Source organism: Nylanderia fulva, unplaced genomic scaffold, assembly GCF_048542155.1.
Source record: "Nylanderia fulva isolate GAGA-0341 unplaced genomic scaffold, ASM4854215v1 Scaffold35, whole genome shotgun sequence".
In the NCBI taxonomy this organism is placed as follows: domain Eukaryota; kingdom Metazoa; phylum Arthropoda; class Insecta; order Hymenoptera; family Formicidae; genus Nylanderia; species Nylanderia fulva.
The window spans coordinates 2,373,610-2,387,603 of NW_028190422.1; the positions used below are offsets into that span (position 1 = coordinate 2,373,610).

At 29.4% G+C, this 13,994-nt stretch overlaps 2 protein-coding genes across 3 annotated transcripts; both read right to left on the reverse strand.

Moving 5' to 3' along the window:
* Positions 1-138: 138 nt before the first annotated feature.
* LOC114934971 (G protein-coupled receptor Mth2-like) lies at positions 139-4,478 on the reverse strand. Its single transcript, XM_085485223.1, has 5 exons — positions 3,212-4,478; positions 2,888-2,966; positions 2,051-2,244; positions 1,789-1,954; positions 139-1,268 (listed from the first exon to the last, which is right to left on the reverse strand). Exons 1-5 carry the CDS (start codon positions 4,245-4,247, stop codon positions 1,028-1,030), a joined length of 1,716 nt encoding a protein of 571 aa, XP_085341349.1. The 5' UTR covers positions 4,248-4,478; the 3' UTR covers positions 139-1,027.
* Positions 4,479-4,555: 77 nt separating this feature from the next.
* Positions 4,556-10,061, reverse strand: LOC114934942 (G protein-coupled receptor Mth2-like). Of its 2 annotated transcripts, XM_085485224.1 has the most exons (6): positions 8,255-10,059; positions 7,794-7,872; positions 6,998-7,191; positions 6,732-6,897; positions 5,210-5,461; positions 4,556-5,097 (listed from the first exon to the last, which is right to left on the reverse strand). In XM_085485224.1, exons 1-5 carry the CDS (start codon positions 9,210-9,212, stop codon positions 5,224-5,226), a joined length of 1,635 nt encoding a protein of 544 aa, XP_085341350.1. In that variant the 5' UTR covers positions 9,213-10,059; the 3' UTR covers positions 4,556-5,097; positions 5,210-5,223. The 2 variants fall into 2 exon arrangements, with proteins under 2 accessions (XP_085341350.1, XP_085341351.1); XM_085485225.1 differs by lacking the exons at positions 4,556-5,097; positions 5,210-5,461 and adding an exon at positions 5,612-5,845 and having other exon boundaries at positions 8,255-10,061.
* Positions 10,062-13,994: the final 3,933 nt, after the last annotated feature.

Consider the following 13,994-nt stretch of genomic DNA (forward strand, 5'->3'; position numbering starts at 1 on the left):
TTAATTCAAATGTGACTAAATTTGTTTGTATCATATAATGATTTTTAAAACAAGAATGTATCTTAAGGATGAAATATACTTTACACAAACTTATTTATTATTAAAGCAAATGAAGTTTGTGATTACAAAGAGCATTCTATGATTAAATGAATCAAATAGCGTTTAAGAATAAAAATATACTTAAATCAAGGATTCCTTTTTTTCTGTGAACAGTTATCGCGAAGTCGACCCGCGAACGTAACAATAAATATATAATTGAAAATAATTTTCTTTATTCTACGAGTTTTTTAATTTATTTATATAGCATATTTTATAGCAAGTCATTTATTAATTTTTTAATTTATTTATTAACTCTATAAAATACAGAGAAATGTTTAAGAGATGAAATTACGTTGAATATAGCAGTTCATCGTTATTCCCCAAATCTTGTATTTTGTTTCAAAATAGGCACTTTGTCGTATATAAAATAAAAGCAAAATATTATTCTAAAACCGGTTTAGATTCAATTTTCCACCCTTTAATATTTATATATTCATTATTTAATTAATTGGTGATTAAAAATAGCGTTAGGTCAGATGACGTTGATACTATTTACAATAATTTTTCACTCTCAACTTTTGAAGAAATAATACATTTTATATAATTTATACAATATATGTTATAAATTGTATATATTTATATGTCTTTATAATAGAAAATTTTATACAAAATTACAACCATTGATTAGATAAAAGAATATTTACCAATAAAACATATTTTCTATGTTAAACATTAAATTAAATCCCGTGAAGAAATGTAAAAATCAAAATATAGCACTGTAAAGTTACTTTAGATTTCAATTATATTGTAAAATTATATTAAACTGCGATTAACCGTTAATACATAATTTGCGAAAAACCGCTCTTTTTTAGATATTGTAACAATTCATTTCTATCAGACAATCTTTCGCAAAAATTTTCTATTTTCGCAAGAGCTCGACATTTCTTGCATAAACAACTCTTATATATTTCTTGCATAAATATTGCTCTTATATAGGGCTCGATGCAATCGTTCCGTACCCGAATCGTTTCAATAACATCATCTTGATTTCCTTCTTCCAAACAAACATGATAAAGGTGCAGAAACTCGTCAGTATCTCTAACGAAGCAGTAACATATGATAAATAATAATATATACGATTCTCAAACAACCATGCTATTATAAGCGTAGTCCAATACATGGCCATTATGATAAACACCAAGATAAATAACTTCATATATAGATTAAACCTGCAAACAAATAAATATTAAAACATAGTCCTTTTTCAATAAAAATAATAAAATCTATATATTAATTTATTAAATAAAAAAATGATGGAATAAATTACCACCTTAAAAAAGGAGGAAAAGAGAAATAGTTGCTTAAAGAAATTATTAAATAATGTAATTTTTTTTATGAAATAAATGCTCGAAATAGTATTCGTTAACTCTACTTTTATTATTTCCGACATTTCGAGAATTACAGAATTTCTTTAAATATTATGATTTCCTATTAAGTTACAAAAAAATAAATGTCTTTTTTCTTATAAATTATACAATTATATTACAAAAAGAAGAAAAAACAGAAAAAGAATGAGCACAGTGAAAATGTATTGATTTTAAATAACCATCTTTTTCTTTCGTCTGGAATGCAAATCAAGCGAATATGAGATGTTGTCGGAAGAGATATTGACAAAAATATATCTGCATAAATCTCATTAACATAATAAACTATTATCACTCAGTGCTACAAAAATGTCAGAATACTCACCATTTCTTATTCTCATTATATTGCTTGCTTTCCGAATCTGATAGATGAAGGTTTGTATCCTTTTCGTAGTGTTTGATGCTCTGTGCAGCAGAGATCGATAACCAAACGCTACTAATGATGCAGGCAGTTTGGATCCAGAAAAAATACAATAAAAATGCTCCAGTACCTGTCAGTATGATATAAAATTGTTACTGTTCACATGTTTAATGTGACACACACTTTTAAAATGAGTAACATTAATAAATAGTTTTTTGAAACGTACGGGCACCATTATACCAGCAATTTCCTGTCTCAAATTCTGGTCTTAAATTTTTTGGTATATAATTGGAAAAAAAATCCACGGCAATGACACAAATAATACCAAGTATAAATGGACAACCGTACGCAAAAATCGCATAATACAGCAAACTTTTTTTCTCAGATTTCCGGATCCTTTTTTGTAACAAGAAGAATCCCCTGCAATTTACATGTTATATTTAATTATATAAGTAACAATAAAAGAAATCTCAGTGTAAGAACGTGAAATTAATGTTTGCTTTTGATCAAGGCTTTCTCGAAAACTTAATTCTACGCAACAAAAAAGTATATTTATACATAAGACGACACACGACACATGACAGTCAATTACCATGAAAAATGATATGACATATGACATAATATAACATTTAGAAACTATTATATAATTACATAAATAATAACTATTACATAAATATTTTACAGAAAAAAGTAATCAAAATTTTTATTTAGTTTTCAGAGGCAAGAAGATATATTTATGTTAAAAAAATGATCGTGCATTGCTTTATTTTATACATAAAATAACATCAATGCGTTATAAATATCTAACTTGTATAATGTAAAAAAACATTCAAGAACAGTTTGTTTTATTATTGCGAATTGGACTACGTTATAATATTTTACAAATATTTTATAAATTAAATATATAAATGTTTATTATCTGATATCGCTATATTAATTTAAAAAAATTTACGTTATCTTAAAATTTTTGTTTTGTTTAATACTACAAAGCAATCCAGTAAAAACAAATTAAAATAGGAGAAAGGTCAAAGAATAAAGTACAATAAAATTCTTGGCAATTTACCTGAATGTCCGCCACATATTAAAGCTCATGGTTAACAACCAGAAGGAACATGACATAGAACAGATATAATGAAAGAATGCTGAAAAATTATTAAAAATGCAAGTTGTAATAATAAATAACATTTTAATCCCTAGAGCTCATTAAATAAGAGAAACTCGAAATTTCCACGTTTTTTATTCTTTATTTAAATACAGACTGTAAATGCAATATAACACACGTGTTCTACTGCATTTACACTGTTGAATAGGAAATTATAACTAAAAGTTATATAAATGTTAGTTGGTGTTTGCTGGATTATGTAATTGTATGTGAGATATACTTTACCGAGTGTAATACAGGCGGGATAAGTCATTTCCGTTTGATAATATATTAGTTTCAGCGCCTTAATTATGATTGCGACGGATGCAGCAAAGGTGTAATTGCGCAACATAAAGCCGTGTACACTTCGGAGTTCTGGCAATACGGAATACACTATAAATATTGGTAACAAAAATAATAAACGCACTAATAGCATGCTGGCATATATCGTTGTTGTTCTATGTCTCCAGCGGAGCTCAGGCAGGTACTTCATCGCGTTCCTGTAAATTTCATTATGAGTTTCTGAACAAACAGTCACTTCAAACTTGGTCCCTTTGTTTAAGAAATGCACAATACAATATGATTTCGAATCGAATAATTTTTTATAAAAAGATAAATAAATAGATCCATTGGCAAAAATCTTATAATTGTCCTGATGACCCCGTTCCACCAAGTAACGTTGAGTTTCCAAGCACGGATCGTAAACGGCAAACCGATACAATTTATCCGCTCTTTTATTCTCGTTCTGCATTGAATCGTTCTCGTATTCGTACACTTGCGGAAATTCGTATCTAGTTTTATCTGGAACGCATGTGGTGCTTTCGATCATACTAGTTCCAAGAGGACAGCAGAACTGAATGCAAGTAATATTATGGCACATTTCGTATGGAACGAAGTTACGTTCAATATCCTTAATGGAATTTTCAAAGACTTCATTCGACATGGAATCATTCTTTTCAAGGAGATTTTCATATACTTTCTGGGACGTAGCGTTTTTCTTATAATTAACATTTGACGAATTGGTGTAAGAATTCATCGATATTGGATCATCATCCTCATGATTGTAAACGTATTGTGCATTGTTGGCAAAGTTTTCATACATATCATATCGCAGTGTTTTTATTTCGTCGCTGTAAATTGTTGTAGAATCCGTGTCTGCTTCATATTGCATTGTCAAATTATCACCTCTCTTCTCATTGTTGGTAAAATTTTGCTGAGATTTTGTTGAAGTGATGAGGAGAAAAAATCCGCAACACAAAAGCGTGAAATATTTTGGACCCATTATTTCATATAATGATATACTTTAGAATAGTTAAATAATTAAATCTGTCAAACTTATCAGTATTCATCAATTCTCACATAGAGATTTAGAATTTTTTTTAATTAAAAGATTCTATATTAAATTTATGTATATATTTTGTTTCATATTAATTGTAAGAAAGAACGATGTTAAATGCAATATTTACACATATAATAAACTCAAATTATAATTTTCTTTTTATGTTTTTTAACTTAATCTCGAAAGATTTATCTGATTTTATTCCAGCACTATTCATGTAGACGATTACGCGATGTTTTTAATAATCTTGCTAAATTTAATGAAACATATATTATATCACTATATCCGGCTTTGTTTTTTTCTAGAAGAAGAGAAGAATGTACAAGAAAACGTGTTTCCACGAGAGGGAAAATGAAACTATCGAGAATGACGAGTCGTCAATAGTTACAACGCAAAACACACACACACACTGTCTGTCTCCAATTATAAAATTATACATATAGATATTATATAAGGAAAAAACATTTTCTGCACTTCCACTGACGGCAATTTGACTAATCCAAGACTGCGATTTTATAATTCGTAACGGCGATGTTGCTATCGTTAATGTGTTTTTGAGTATATACTATATCTTTCATGTATCAAAAAGATGCACAACGATCGTAGCGATAGCAAATTCGTCGTTAAGAGGTTACAGAATCCCAGCCTATTAATTACTAATCTAGAAGAGTTATTAGATTTTTTTCTAATTAATATAGGATTATATATACCTAGGATTATATAATATAGGCTTAAATATCTTTAGTTAAATTATAAGATTTTATTAAATTGCGATTGATCGTTGATTCTTGATCTGCAATAAAACACTTTATTTATACACTGCAATACTAGATTTCCGTCCCATCGGACAATCTTTCGTAAAAATTTTCTTCTTCGCAAGAGCTCGACTTTTCTTGCATAAATACCTTTTACATGATGGTTAAGTGTTCGATACATTCGTCTTGTACCCAAATCGTTTCAGTAACATCATCTTGATCTTCTTCTTCCAAACAAATATAATAAAGGTGCAGAAACTCTGCACTATCTCTAACGAACCAGCACCATATAATAAATAATAATATGTACGATTGTTAAACAACCATGTCATTGTAAGCACACACCAATTCAGGGCCATTATGATAAACATCGCGATAAATAACTTCATATATAGATTAAACCTGCAAACAAATATATACAATATTAAAACATAGACTTTTTTTAATAAAAATTATAATATCTATATATTAAATTATTAAATTGAAAAATAATGGAAATTACAACCCTAAAAATGAAGGAAAAAAGCAATAGTTGCTTAAAAAAATTATTAAATAATGTAATTTTTTTTATGAAATAAATGCTCGAAATAGTATTCGTTAACTTTACTTTCATTATTTCCGACATTTCGAGAATTACAGAATTTTTTGAAATAAGCACAGTGAAAATGTATTGATTTTAAATAACCATTTCTTTCTTTCGTCTGGAATGCAAATCAAGCGAATATGAGATGTTGTCGGAAGAGATATTGACAAAAATATATCTGCATAAAATTATATAGATTAAACCTGCAAACAAATATATGTTAATACTTATTGTTAGTCATCTTTCAATAAAAATAATAAACTTAGAAAACTTGACTTCGACGTAACTAGCAAATTTTATTTAATTATTTCACGACGTTTCGACCATTTGGTTGTGGTCCTTTTTAAGTAAAATTTCCATCAATTAAACCGAGGTTAACATAACATCACACTGGTGTTATTTAAAATCGAAAGTTAACTAACACCAGTGTGATGTTACGTTAACCTCGATTTAATTGATGGAAATTTCACTTGAAAAAGACCACAACCAAATGGTCGAAACGTCGTGAAATAATTAAATAAAATTTGCTAGTTACGTCGAAGTCAAGTTTTCTAAGCTTATTTTCACCACTAGCGACCAATATTAATTTTGATTAATATTAATTTTAATTGAAAAATAATAAATTTTATATATCAAATTATTAAATTGAAAAATGATAGTATAAATTACAATTTAAAAAGGAGGGAAAAACAAATAATTGTTTAAAGAAATTCTTAAATAATGTAATTTTCTTTATAAAATAAAATAAATGTAGATTCAGTAAGTTTTTTTTAATTATGTGCGACATATCCAGAAATACAGATTATCTCGAAATAACACGATTTCCTATTCAAGTTACAAAAATTTATGTTTTTTTTCTAAATTATCATGTAATTACATGACAGAAAAAAAAAAGAAAACAAAAAAAAAGAATAAGCACAGTGAAAATGTATTGCTTTTAAAAATCATCGCTTTCTTTCACTTGTGAACGTGCGAATCAAGTGAGTAAGATGCTGTCAGAAAAGATATTGACAAAAATATATTTGCATAAATCTCATTAACACAGTAAAAAGTTATCACACAGAAATGCAAAAATGGTCAAAAACTCACCATTTCTTGTCGTCATTATATCGCTTGCTTTCCGAATCTGACAGACGAAAGTTTGTATCCTGTTCGTAGCGTTTGATATTCCTTGCCGCAGAGATCGAAAAGCAAACGCTACTAATGGTACATGCAGTTTTGATCCAGTAAAAATACAGCACATATGCTCCAGTACCTGTCAGTATGATATGACATAAAATTGTTACTATTCACATGTTTAATGTGACACACACTTTTAAATGAGTAACATTAATAAATAGTGTTCTGAAACGTACGGGCACCATTATACCAGCAACTTCCTGTCTCGAATTCTGGTCTCAAATTTTTTGGTATATAATTGGAAAAAAAATCCACGGCAATGACACAAATAATACCAAGTATAAATGGACAACCGTACGCAAAAATCGTATAATACAACAATCTTTTGTTTCCAGATTGTCGGACGTTTTTTTGTAACGAAGCAAATCCCCTGCAATTTACATGTCATATTTAATTATATAAGTATAAATACAAAAAATCTCAATATAAAAAGGTAAAATTAATGTTTGCCTTTGATCAAGACTTTCTCGAAAACTTAATTCTACGCAACTAACAAGTATATTTATACATAATACGACACACGACACTCAAGTACCATGAAAAGTGATATGACGTATAACATTATATAACATTTAGAAACTATTATATATTTACATAAATATTCTACAGAGAAAGGTAATCATAATTTTTATTTAGTTTTTAGAAGCAAGAAAATATATTTATGTTAAAAAATTATCTTGTCTTATTTTATACATAAAAAAAACATAAACACGATATAAATATCCAGCTAGTATAATGTAAAAAAACATTCAATAATAGTTTGTTTCATTTTTTGCGAATTAGATTACGTTGTGATATTTTATAAATATTTTATAAGTTAAATATATGTTTATTATCTGACATTGCCATTTTAATTTAAAAAAATTTACGTTGTTTTAACAAAATTTTTGTTTTGTTTCATACTATAAAAAAATCCAGAAAGAAGAGACAGATCAAGGAATAGAGTACAATATAAAATTCTTGGCAATTTACCTGAATGTCCACCACATATTGAAACTCATTGTACTTAGCCAGAAGAAATTCGACATAAGCAAAAAATATTTCAAGTATGCTGAAAAATTTATAAAAATAAAGGCTATAATAATAAATAATATTTTAATCACTGAGCACGTGTTAAATTGGGGAACTTTTAACAATATTTATTTATTAATATACATTATATTATATTTATAACAATATTTATTTTTTAATATGATTACTGATACTACTGATGTAAAATTAAATTGTATTTCTTGACATAACAGTGCAAAATTCTAAAACGCAACATTATATACATATACAATATATGAATATTTTGAGACGAACTCAGATTATAGTTATAATTAAAATGCATAAAATTTGTATTTAATTTGTTAATAATTATATTTCTTACAAGTATTACATATATTACATACATTATATAGTTATATAATTATATGTTAGATATACTTTACCAAGTGTAATGCAGGCGGAATAAGTCATTTCTGTTTGGTAATATATATATTTTAGTGCCGTAATTGTGATTGCGATGGATGCAGCAAAGGTGTAATTGCGCAGCATGAAGCCGTGTACATTTCGGAGTTCTGGCAATATGGAATACACTATAAATATTGGTAACAAAAATAATAAACACACTAATGACATGCTGGCATATATCGTTATTGTTTTAAGTCTCCAGCGGAGCTCAGGCAGGAGCTTCATCGAGTTCCTGTAAATTTGATTATGAGTTTCTGAACAAACAGTCACTTCGAACTTGGTCCCCCAGTTTAAGAAATGAACAATACAATACGATTTTGAATTGAATAATTTTTTATAAAAAGGTAAATAAATAGATCCATTGGCAAAAATCTTATAATTGTGCTGATGACCCCGTTCCACCAAGTAACGTTGAGTTTCCAAGCACGGATCGTAAACGGCAAACCGATACAATTTATCCGCTCTTTTATTCTCGTTTTGCATTGAATCGTTCTCGTATTCGTACACATGCGGAAATTCGTATCTAGTTTTATCTGGAACGCATATGGTGCCTTTGATCATACTGGTACCAAGAGGACAGCAGAACTGAATGCAAGTAATATTATGGCACATTTCGTATGAAACGAAGTTACGTTCAATATCCTTAATGGAATTTTCAAAGACTTCTTTCGACATGGAATCATTCTTTTCAAGCAGATTTTCATAAACTTCCTGAGACGTAGAGTTTTCTTTATAATTGACATATGTCAAATTGGTGTGAGAGTTTATCGGTATTTGATCATCATCCTTAATTGTTGTGGAATCAGTGTCTGCTTCATATTGCATCGTCAAATTATCACCTCTCTTCTCATTGTTGGTAAAATTTTGCAGAGATTTCGTTGGAGCGATGAGAAGAAAAAATCCGTAACACAAGAACATGAAATTTTTTTGACACATTGTTTCATATAAGGAGATACTTTAAAATAAATAAATAATTAAATCAGTCAAATTTATCAGTATTCATCAGTCCTCACATAGATTTAGGATTTTTAAAAATTACTAAATTCTTTATTAAATTTATGCATATTTTATGTTTTATATTAAATGTAAGAAAGAAAGATGTTAAATGCAATACTTACACATAAACTCAAATTATTAACTTCTTTTTATGTTTCTTAACTCAATCTTAAAAGATTGATTTAATTTTATTCCAGCACTATTCATGTAGACGATTGCGCGATTTTTTTTAATAATCTTATTAAATTTAATAAAACATATATTATATCACTATGTCCGACTTTGTCTTCATTTTCTAAAAGGAGAAAAGAATGTACAAGAGAACGTGTTTCTACGAGAGAGGAAATAAAACTACCGAGAACGACCAGTCATCGATAGTTTGCGACGCAACACACATACATAGTCTATCTGCTATTATAAAATTATATACATTTATTATAGCATTTACATATAGAAAGAAAAAAACATTTGCTAAATTTTCACTGAGGGTAGTGTGATTGACGGTAGTTTGAGTACTTGACGGTTGTTTTTTAATTATCTTGATTTAATAAAACCTATAATGTATCACTATTTTCGGCTTTGACGTCTGTTTTTGAAAGAAAATAAGAATGCACAAATAACAAATGCCTGCATGAAGGAAGAAGTGAAACTGTCAATTAAGACATGTTTTCGAGCTTTTTCAGGATACACACACTCACACCCACACACACACACATACACATACATACTATATATACTGCTACATATACATTGCTCTAAAATTATACACATATAACTTTTGTATATGCAAGGAAAACTGGAATCTTTGCAGAAACTTCCTGCTGACGTAGTTTGATCTATTCAACAACAAAATAATTAAAATAAACTCTTGATTGCTTTTTAGATATTTGACGCTAAAATGTTAAGCTATTATATTTTTATATAATTGTAAAAGAGATACACAGAGTACACACGATTAGTGAAAAATATATATTTATATTTCGAATGGCTTTTATATGTATATCAAATAAAAGTGTCGATTCTTCTGAAAGAAACAAACCAAATAAAAAATTAGTTGAACCTTTTTACTTTTGTTATGCAACAAAGAGATAATATTTATAATAAATGATTTTTTGTACAAATTTTATATTGTTAGATAATAATGCAGCACTAATTTCGAAGTTGAATTGCATGAGCAAAATTTGAATTGCGGAAACAAACCTACTCATAATATCATTAATATGTTAATATGTTAAAAATGTATTAATATGTAATTCGATCGTGACATTGACATTATTAACATCGCAAAGAACGAAATTACTGCTCGCTAATGCGTAATAAAGAGAGGAAAATTAACAGTTTCTACATTATAAGTAAACTAGCTTTTCGGACCGCGCTTCGCGCGGTCCTTATATAGCCTATATTAAATCCGTTTTAACACAACAAATTAATTCTTTTTTTGTATTACCGCGAACTACTTCCACATTTGTTGTCTGTCAAAATGTTGTGTATAAAATATCTGGGAGAAAGAAATAGATAACATAGTAGTCATCCACAAAAAAATTTAAACATTTATTTTGGTTAATATATACTTTAAATATTTTTTTTATTACTTAATTATTATATCCTTTTTTACATTTTACTCAATTTTTTTTTATTTTTAATGTACCCACCGCTAACACGCTATTATTAGCTTTCATACAATATCATAATTCTTCAATTTACAAAATTTCCCTGTATATTACATTTTTTGTAAAACATTTTTCACTTTCTTCAATTAAATGTCCTTGATTGCTACATTCATCAATTTTAATTTTTACACTTTCTCTTTTTGTTGCTTTAGAAAATGCCACATAAAGTTGACCATGAGCAAATACAGGATGTGGCAAATAAATTCCAATTTTTTCTAAACTTTGTCCTTGTGATTTATTTATTGTCATAGCAAATGACGCTCGAATAGGAAACTGTCTTCGTTTAAACTTAAATGGCAGTTCCAAATCATTTGTAATTAAATCTATCCTCGGAATCATGACAATTTGTCCTCGAGCAGGACCTGTTATAACTTCTACATAAATTATATTATTTTTTAAATTAGTTACAATAAATCTTGTACCATTACAAAGTCCTTTTTTAGTATTTAAATTTCTTAATAAGATTATTGTAGCACCAACTTTTATTTTAAGCCGATGAACTGGCATTCCAGAAGGTGTCAGTGAATTTAGAAACTCAGTTGGAAAATTTAATTGCTCCTGTGGATCATCACTTACAATACAGTCAATAGAGAGATACTCCTTTTCTTCTCCTTCCATTAGACAAAGAATTTCATCATTAATTTTGAAAGTATCTTCATTTTTAGGACAAAGAATTGCTCGATCTTGATTTTCTCTAATTCTTTTCATGGTAATTCTATCACCAAAAATCTCATTAATAAGAGATTCTTTTGATATAAAATCTTGTGGAATTTTAATCGTGTCTAGATTTAGTCCATCTGTATTTGATAATTTACCATCTCCGAGTTGCATTAACCAATTTGCAAATTCTTTTTCTTCCCCAGTTCTCATATTTTGCTGTAATTTAACCTTAATTACATTCCTTCATATAGGGTTGTATTTTACAGTCGATTCAATTATCGCTGTTTTGTGTACATGAGGTACTACTAAAAATAGATAAATTAATAGATTAATCATTTTCTCTCTCTCTCTCTTTCTCTTTAACACACACAAACACACATATCTATCTTTTTCTCTCTCTTTCACTTTTACTATCCCTCCCCCCTCTCTCTCTCCCCCTCTCCCCCTTCCTCACTCTCTCTCTCTTTCTTTAAGACACACGCTCTCTCTCTCTCTCTCTCTTTAAGACACTCTCTCTCTCTCTCTTTAAGACACACGCTCTCTCTCTCTTTCTCTCTTTAAAACACACGCTCTTTTCTCTCTCTCTCTCTAAGACACGCGCTCTCTCTCTTTCTCTCTCTCTTTAAGACACACGCTCTCTCTCTCTTTTTCTCTCTTTCTCTCTCTTTCTCTCTCTCCCTCTTTCTTTCTTTAAGACACACGCTCTCTCTCTCTCTCTCTCTCTCTCTCTCTCTCTCTCTCTCTCTCTCTAAGACACGCGCTCTCTCTCTCTTTCTCTCTCTCTTTAAGACACACGCTCTCTCTCTCTCTCTCTCTCTTTCTCTCTCTCCCTCTTTCTTTCTTTAAGACACACGCTCTCTCTCTCTCTCTCTCTCTCTCTCTCTTTTTAAGACACACGCTCTCTCTCTCTCTCTCTCTTTCTTTAAGACACACGCTCTCTCTCTCTCTCTCTAAAATTAAAATCTACTTACATTATGCTGATTTGAACTGCATGCATTTTCGCTGCTCTCTTTAGACATGTTGGTTAAGCCGTATTATGTGTCACATTGATTTAAAAAAAGTTTAAGGAAATGTTTGTATAAAATAAGAATATTGAATTTAAATGTTACTATGGTCAAGGCATACAAATTAAAGGTTTATTTACACGAATTGCACACATAATCACAAACACGTACACAAATTTTTTTTAAATTACTTCTTGGTGTGACCAAGTCAATAAATGCGTATGCACATGGGTGCATGGGTGGATAAATAGGATGATATAAATTTGTTAAAATCATAGTAGCCATCCCCGACAAAGTTTAAGTACAAATTTCGAAAAAATCTGTGAATAAATGTGTGAATGCGTGGGTGGAGGTGTAACACTTGAAAAAACCACATCGTCACCATCTCCACAAAATTTGCAACATTTTGGTACCAATTTAAAAAAAATCGGTTCATAAATATGCGATTGCGTAAGTGGGTGGAGGCGTAAACTTAAAAAAATAAAACAGCAGTTTTCTCAGAAAAATTTGCAACATTTTGGTATCAATTTTGTAAAAATTGGTCCATAAATGCGCATGCATTTGTGTGAATGCGTGGGCGGGTGCGTGGGTTGAGATGTAACACTTGAAAACACCGCATCGTCGCCATCTCCAAAAAATTTGCAACATTTTGGTACCAATTTAAAAAAAAATTGGTTCATAAATATACATTTGCGTGGGTGGGTGTGTGGGTGGAGGCGTAAACTTAAAAAAATAAAACAAGTTTTCTCAGAAAAATTTGCAACATTTTGGTACTAATTTCGTGAAAATTGGTCCATAAATGCGCATGCGTGTGGGTGAATGCGTGGGTGGGTGCGTGGGTGGGGGTGTAACACTTGAAAAAACCGCATCGTCGCTATCTCCAAACAATTTGCAACATTTTGATACCATGTGTTCAGAAATATTGCAAAAAAAGATTAAACATACCCTCCTCTGTAGAAAAAAAAAAAATTAAAAAATTAAAAAAAAAACCCCACAGCAGCCACCCCCAAAAAATTTGCAACATTTTGGTACCAGTTTCACGAATATCGGTCCACAAATGTGGAAGTAGTTCGCGTACATACATACAGACAGACGGTGCTTATATATATAGATTGAGAGAAAAAAGATCGAGATGTACGCATTAACTATATAATGGAAATTATTCAAGACGTTGTGTAAGATGGCAGGAAACTTGCTATTTTCATGACGGTATAACTTTTGTCCTTGATTTCTTCTATAATTAAAGACTTTATCTTGGAAAACATCAAGTACGGATATCAGAAAGATCTCGTTCATTTCTTACCTCAATTTATATGATAATATGTTTGTAAAGATAGAAGCTATGGAATTTTATGTACAATCTGGTTTGCAGTATCTCATATAGTTTG

Bases quoted from the DNA above. Each gene is read 5' to 3' on its own strand.
- LOC114934942 (XM_085485224.1), bottom strand. From the start codon at position 9,212: ATGTGTCAAAAAAATTTCATGTTCTTGTGTTACGGATTTTTTCTTCTC. The intron at 7,873-8,254 runs GTAAAGTATATC...TAAATTTTTCAG, and splicing joins TTCCGCCTGCATTACACTTG to CATACTTGAAATATTTTTTG. The intron at 5,462-6,731 runs GTGAGTTTTTGA...ATTTGTTTGCAG, and splicing joins TATAATGACGACAAGAAATG to GTTTAATCTATATATGAAGT.
- LOC114934971 (XM_085485223.1), bottom strand. From the start codon at position 4,247: ATGGGTCCAAAATATTTCACGCTTTTGTGTTGCGGATTTTTTCTCCTC. The intron at 2,245-2,887 runs GTAAATTGCCAA...TGTAAATTGCAG, and splicing joins AATATGTGGCGGACATTCAG to GGGATTCTTCTTGTTACAAA. The intron at 1,955-2,050 runs GTACGTTTCAAA...TCATACTGACAG, and splicing joins TTGCTGGTATAATGGTGCCC to GTACTGGAGCATTTTTATTG.